Source organism: Hakea prostrata, chromosome 9, assembly GCF_041222555.1.
Source record: "Hakea prostrata isolate BN-2017 chromosome 9, UWA_Hpros_2, whole genome shotgun sequence".
Classification (NCBI taxonomy): Eukaryota; Viridiplantae; Streptophyta; class Magnoliopsida; order Proteales; family Proteaceae; genus Hakea; species Hakea prostrata.
Window position 1 is genome coordinate 51,797,701 of NC_142608.1, and position 6,727 is coordinate 51,804,427.

At 35.8% G+C, this 6,727-nt stretch overlaps 1 protein-coding gene across 1 annotated transcript; it reads right to left on the reverse strand.

Annotated features, from left to right (window-relative positions):
- Nucleotides 1-3,771: 3,771 nt before the first annotated feature.
- Nucleotides 3,772-6,487, reverse strand: LOC149005482 (dehydrogenase/reductase SDR family member FEY-like). The gene is made up of 8 exons (XM_089168775.1): nucleotides 6,187-6,487; nucleotides 5,859-5,976; nucleotides 5,661-5,778; nucleotides 5,209-5,345; nucleotides 4,791-4,892; nucleotides 4,409-4,507; nucleotides 4,276-4,324; nucleotides 3,772-4,174 (listed from the first exon to the last, which is right to left on the reverse strand). Exons 1-8 carry the CDS (start codon nucleotides 6,357-6,359, stop codon nucleotides 3,954-3,956), a joined length of 1,017 nt encoding a protein of 338 aa, XP_089024901.1. The 5' UTR covers nucleotides 6,360-6,487; the 3' UTR covers nucleotides 3,772-3,953.
- Nucleotides 6,488-6,727: the final 240 nt, after the last annotated feature.

Genomic DNA, 6,727 nt, shown 5'->3' on the forward strand with positions numbered 1-6,727 from the left:
GGTAGTTGATCCGGACTCGTGTCTTGAGAGTCACTTCAGAGATGGATGATTAAGACGCATGTGATTTGCCTGCCAGGAGTGCCTTGTTTATGGCTGACAAGTGGAGTACATTCTGAAAAGCAAAATAATGGACCTTCCGGTGAAAACTTTTGATCCTGTCAAGAGTGGCAACCGGGTGGGGTACCAGACAATGTTTGCTTTTCCTGACTTCAAATGATTAAAGGCTTCAGTTCTGGTTGGTTGGTCGAAAAGTAAATTTCTGGGAGATAGGAAAGTTTGGATATGGAACTTTTCCATAGCTATATAGACATGGATGAGCTAATCCATTCCTAGTTTTTGTTTTCATTTGTGTTGGGCCAACTTCTTAAATCCAGGTCCAGCCTGAAGTTGGGCTGGGATATCTTAACCAAAGCCCAACCACAGCAAGCCCAGTTGGAGCTCTGGTATTGTACCATTCTTTGAGTCCATGAATCTTCCTGAGCATTTGAATGGAACCCACCATGTAGAACCTATCAAGGGTAGAGTCAGGATTTAACATTGAGATCAAGAGTCGAATGATGATTACAAAATTTTTTCTCTCGTTAAAATTTAGAAAATTATTCGGTTTTAATTTAAAATCGTATTAGTTTTATTTATGAAAATAAAACCAAGTGAAAAACCACGAAACACAATGAATTTTCTACTCATTATCTATTCGATAAAAAATTTATCTATTTTTTCAGTGGAGGGAAGGGAATAGGTGTCAGTATTTCACACATGAAAAGAGGGCTAGAAGGGTTTTCTTGGAAAAGTTTTAAAAAGATATCGTGGAAAAGAAATTTTCAAGGGGGAGAGGGAGTTCTCCGAAGGAGCTCTGCCCTTGGAACCTGAACCTACCTTTCAATGATTCCATTTGGATTCTTCACATGTATTCACATATTGTGACGAATCCCTACCCTCCTTTTGTTTTGGGAGAAGGGAGTCATTTTTATTTTTTAAATTAAAAAATATTTTTTTAACTGGAAAATTATACATTAATTATATTAATTCAGTGATGTATGCCCTTTTCTTTTCTTTTCTTTTCTTTTGTTTCCCCTTTTGATAGGAATGAAATTAATAAAATCCCCCAAAAGATGATATATGTTAAATGTGTGTTGGGCTGGGCCTAATCGTACTTCCAGGCCCAACTTCATTGGACCATTGTTAATGTTGTTCTGGTTTGAGCATTTGAGAATCTCTTGGGCATTGTTATCTCGTTATCAACTCGGGCTTGAGAAATTCGGATTCCACCAAAGCCCATATTTGTGTTTCATATTTTCAGTGATTTAGTATTCAGTATGAGTCTTCATTTGCTACTCATGTGGGTTCTTGGGTCATGACACGTGGTATTTTTAAGAATCAGCGGTTATAAATACAAGGACAGGAATGACCACAGTCGTTAGCTCTCAAAAATGTCATGTGTCGCAATTCGAAACCCACGCATCAAAAACAAATTCAACCAGTTTATATTGGTCAAGAATAGGTTTTCATCCTTAAATTTCAATAAAAATCGATGATTCTTACCCTCCATCTTGATTTGTTGAGGGGGGGTGTCAGACAGGGGCAGAACCAGGATTGAAAGTTGGGGAGGGGGGGGGCTGAATATATGTGGGCCAATGATGGACCCACGGTGGGCAAGGGCGGAGCCAGGATTGAACATGAGGGGCCGAATATACTTGGGCCAATGCGGGACCCACCGTGGGTCACATCTCATAAAATTTTATTATATTTTGACGTGTGGGGCCTACATTAAAATTTTAGGTAAATTAAGCCCAAATTCTAAGCGATATTTGAATTTCCATTAATAGGAATGAAATTTTAGGATTAAGTTTAAGGATTAAAAAAAAATCAATGATTATGATTAGATCTGATAAAATCAATGGCTGAATTCTAACGAGATTCAAATTCTATTAGTAGAATCAAATTTTAGGAGAAATAAAGAACAACTAAATAAAAAAATAAAATTATATTTTATGAAATGAATACTAGAAAATTCGTGAGTGGGAGAGAGAGAGGAATAATTTGAGAAAGAGAGTGAATAATGATAACTATGGAGAAGATTTCGGAAAATTTCAATGTCTGCTAACTACTCCAATATTTTGTGAGACATGTGAGAAAAAAAAAAAGAGAAGAAATAGGAATAAAAGAGGAGATTCATAAGAGAGTTTAATGATATAGGGAGAAATTCACGGATCGTGAGTTAGTTTTTAATTAGAATTTAACCCTTTATTCCTTAAAACTAAGGGTTTAATGATAATCATTTGATTATGGTTAAGAATGACATTTGTACCCATCATCTATATCTTAAATTTTTATTTTTAATTTTTGGAGGGGGCCAAATAGTGGTATTTCACACGTAAAAGTGAGAAAAATTAAAAAAAAAAATATGTAGGCATTTTTAAATTTTCAAAAATCCGGGGGGCCATGGCCCCCCTCGGTCCCTAAGTAGCTGGAGCCACTGGTGTCAGGTCCAACCGTCTAAAGCCCGGGTTGTTTACTACACGTCGTGGCCATGGTTTGAGGTCCTACCTTGTCGGGTGCCCTACGAACCACTCGATTATAGGCATGAGCTCACCAAGCCCTTGGGAATGGGCTTGGGTCCAAAAGCAAGGTTTGATGCAGAGGGAAAAATAGACTAGGAAAATCTCCAAGAAGAAGAGAAGAGAAGTGATGGAGGCCACAGGTAAAATAATAAAAGAATCACACATTCAACAAGAGAAGGGATGAATCAAACAGTTGAAAGGTATCTAGCTACCATTGGCATTGATGGATCTATTGTTGCTTCGACCCAACATTAAAGTTCCTTCAATGCGGTTTAGTAGTTATATGTTCGAGTTTCGAAACAATTTCTTTGTAAGGGGGATAGAACTAGATACACATGAAGATTCACGCTCTTAGATCATGCAATGATGGGAGCCTTGTGCACTAGTTATGCCTCGCATATCTACTTTCACCAATTAGAAATGTCCTAGTATACTTAGAGGGAAAACTCACGTACTGAGAACCTATTGATTGAGACCATTATTGGCGAGATTGCATGCAGATATCATCATTGTGGTGGAGATGCCATATCCACGAATTGAAAGGAATCATTTGTCACGGGAATGCTATAGGAGAACATTAGAATTTGGATTCATTCTTCTCTCTGATATTTAACCCTAATCCAAATTCTTATCATGAATTATCAAAATAGATACCATCTAAGGAATACATACATACATACATACATATATACATACATACATGCATAGAAAAGGACCCCACTCTTTATGAAATTACTACTGCCCCCTTAGCTCTTTACTAGGGTTGTGTTTGGTACGCATGTTTAGAATAGATTCTTGGTGGAACAAAAACAAACACTTCTTTCTTTTCATTCTTCAATAATGTGAAATTGACTAAGAATGCATCAGCTCAAGATTCTACTTTACTAATCAAATTAGAGAAATTTATCCCAAAGAACATCTCAAGATAAATGTTTGATGTTATCATTAATGAGTCTTATTATTAGTCAACAAAGGATATATACAAAGTAGTCATGAGGTGAATATTGATGATGAATTGGTGATGAAAATGAGAGAAGAATGGAAAAGATAAGAAATATACCTAAACCCCTCCATCATAACCAAAAGATTTTAAATTAGACGCAAAGTCAGAAAGATTTGATTGGGTTTCAAGAGATATGAGGGTTTAATATGAATCTCAAAGAGTGGGAATATTTTGACTCTTTAATCGAATGAGATTTCCTTAATCATAGCAGTTAGATATGTGATTTTGAATTGAGATAGAATTTCCTTTTTGACATTTGAGAAAAGATATCTTTGAAAAATTCTTTCTGGGAAAGCTAAATTTTTTAACTGTATTCACATACACTTTCGGTTGCTACAAAGGATATATTCATTAGCACTAATCTCCATTAGTGCTTGTAAAGAAACAGTTTAATTTATTGTACATTTGCTAGCTATTACATGAGATACATAATTAGTGTTTAATTGTAATATCTCCATTGTTTTCTGCCAAACCTCCAAGCAAGCATCCGTGTTAGCTGCATGAGGTGATATTCTACCTGGCTTACAGTTGCAGGAGTAATATCCAAAACCCTTGTCCAGATTGCTGAGCACTTCATCACTTGTTGCACAGAAGAGAACACTTCTAGACCCTTTAACCAAAGTAGGAAGTTGATCAGATGAATAGTATAATAGATAAACACTCTTTAAAATTGAATTAAGAGGAGAATTATTTTAGTTATTAGTTGATTACCTTCAGCAGGATCAAACATCCAAAATGATTTTCTCTGAAAACTTGGAACCTGAAGAGATGTTTAAGAAGGAATTAGTAAGCTAGATTGAAAGGATGGCCAGGTAAGAATCTTCTAAAGTTTTCAATTAAATACCAAGTTGGTAGTGACAACTCCTGGATGTACAGCAAGGCATTTAATGTTAGTCTTCCTTTGATCCAAAAGCTTGTTGGCTAAGATCTTAAGAAACATAAGCTGTCCAAGATTAAGAAGAAATGTTAATGAGTTGGACAAAATTATAAATAATAATAATAATCTTGACTCTTGAGAAACTATTTAAAATTAAATTTTCTTTATGGAATGATTGCAAGTTGAGTCAACATCTCACATCTTCTGTAAAAATTGCTTAAACTTGATGTGAATGCACACCAACCTTTAATTAGATTTATTAATCAGGAAGAGACTAATAAAGTTGATGAGTAATTTGTTGGTGAGATTAAGGACATTAACAATTAAGACAAGAGGGTTGTGTTTGTACATGAGCTAGTTTGCTGGACCCATAAGCTTTGAAGCTGCTGAACTTGTGTTCTTCAATTCTGCTATTCCAGTGTCTGGGCTCCACTGATGCACAATGATGAACCTATATGAACAACACACAGAAAAACCCACAAGAAAATACTAATCATGATTATAACTGTAGAACTAAAAGAAGAATTAATAGATAATTAGCAATAATGAGAAGTCAAGTCACTCACCCCAAAATTTAGGTGTGATAAATAGAACCAACAAATAGGCAGTTGATGAGCTAACCACCAAGTTCAAAGTGAATAATTCACCTTTGACTTTGAAACGAGGTTTCTTGTGTGGTAATTATTTTCAACTAATCAACTTAGGATCCCATTCAAACCCTTGATTTAGATTTGATTCTATAGAGTTTAAAAATAGATAACATTTACCACAGAATTGACATTGACAATTCTAGAAGATGGCGCTCTGAGTAGAGAAGGTAAGAGTAGGAGAGTCAGTAGAGCTGGTGCAATATGATTCACTTGAATATGTTGTTCAAGCCCTTCTTCAGAAACTCTTTGTGGTTCTGTTAAATTAATTAACAGGAGAAATGTAATTAGAGAGACAAATTAATTTCTAACTTCAACACAGGATAAATGAAGAATTAGAAATTAAAATTTTTTTTCTCTTTTATGAAATGGCCTACAATAATCATTTAAGTAGAAGAAGGGTGGGTGAGGAGATATATACTAACTTGGTGGCTCACCAGTCACTACCCTAATCATCTTTAGTTTAATGAAGACAGTAACAATAAACCCTAAAAAGAATTTCCATGGAATTTGAAACTACTAAAAACCATGCTACGTTGGAAGAATGGAAGAGATTTCATCTGATCTCTTACCTCCCATGAGGTAGATGCCTGCGTTGTTGATTAATATATGCAAAGGTTCTGAACGCTTCTCCCATGTTGCTGCAAATTGTTGAACAGAAGAGAGGGAGAGAAGATCCAACTCCATCACCTTTATTGATACTAAGAACATGTTATATATATATCCACAACATCATCTAAGAACATAGTATCATCAAGCTTTTATCTTACCTCCACATCAAGAATCTTGGTATTATGTGAATCTTTTCTCCACTGAGACACAATGTTGTTTGCAGCTTTGATGTTTCTGCAAGCCATGATGACATGAGCTCCTGCCTTGGCAAGTTCCCTGTTGTTACAAAAATCATGAAATTATCAGAAAAAGTGATACCTTGTTTGCCATATGGGCTTCTATGAATTTTGAATATAATTTGAAAAGAAAATGCTACACTAACAAGAAATTAGTGTATGCTATGAGGTAACTCCTCTTGCTCTTCACTTGGGTGAAGCACAAAAAGATTCAACGAATTGTGCTTTTTAGAGAGAGAGAGAGAGTTACCATGCCGTATGAAGTCCTATACCACTTGTTGCACCAGTGACAATAACAGAGAGACCTTCCAAGTTGTTGGGTACAAGATGAGAAGGTGGAGGGAGATGATAAGTTAGGAGCTTTTGGCAAAGTATCTCTTTCACCATCTCCCACAGGTTCCTTAGCCATGCCAATCGCTCCATCTCTCTCTCTCTCTCTCTCTCTCTCTCTCTCTCTCTCTCTCTCTCTCTCTCTCTCTATTTTCCACAGCTTTACGTTAAACTGTTACAGAAGCCATGGCCTGCCAAAACATAAATTGCTCTCTTATGCTTTCAACCTACCTGAGAAGTTAGTAGGTGCCCCTTTAATACAAGAGGGCCCTTAAAACCTGAAGGTCCATAAGGGTTTCTACATCTAGAAATCATCTTTTCATCATCTGTTACGTCATATCTTAAACCCTGAGAGAAAACATGGATCCCATGATCCAAAATCATAGAAAAAACAAACCCATTTCAATATCCAAGTAAACAATCTATTGGATGTTCCATAAGATGCCAAACTAACAATTATA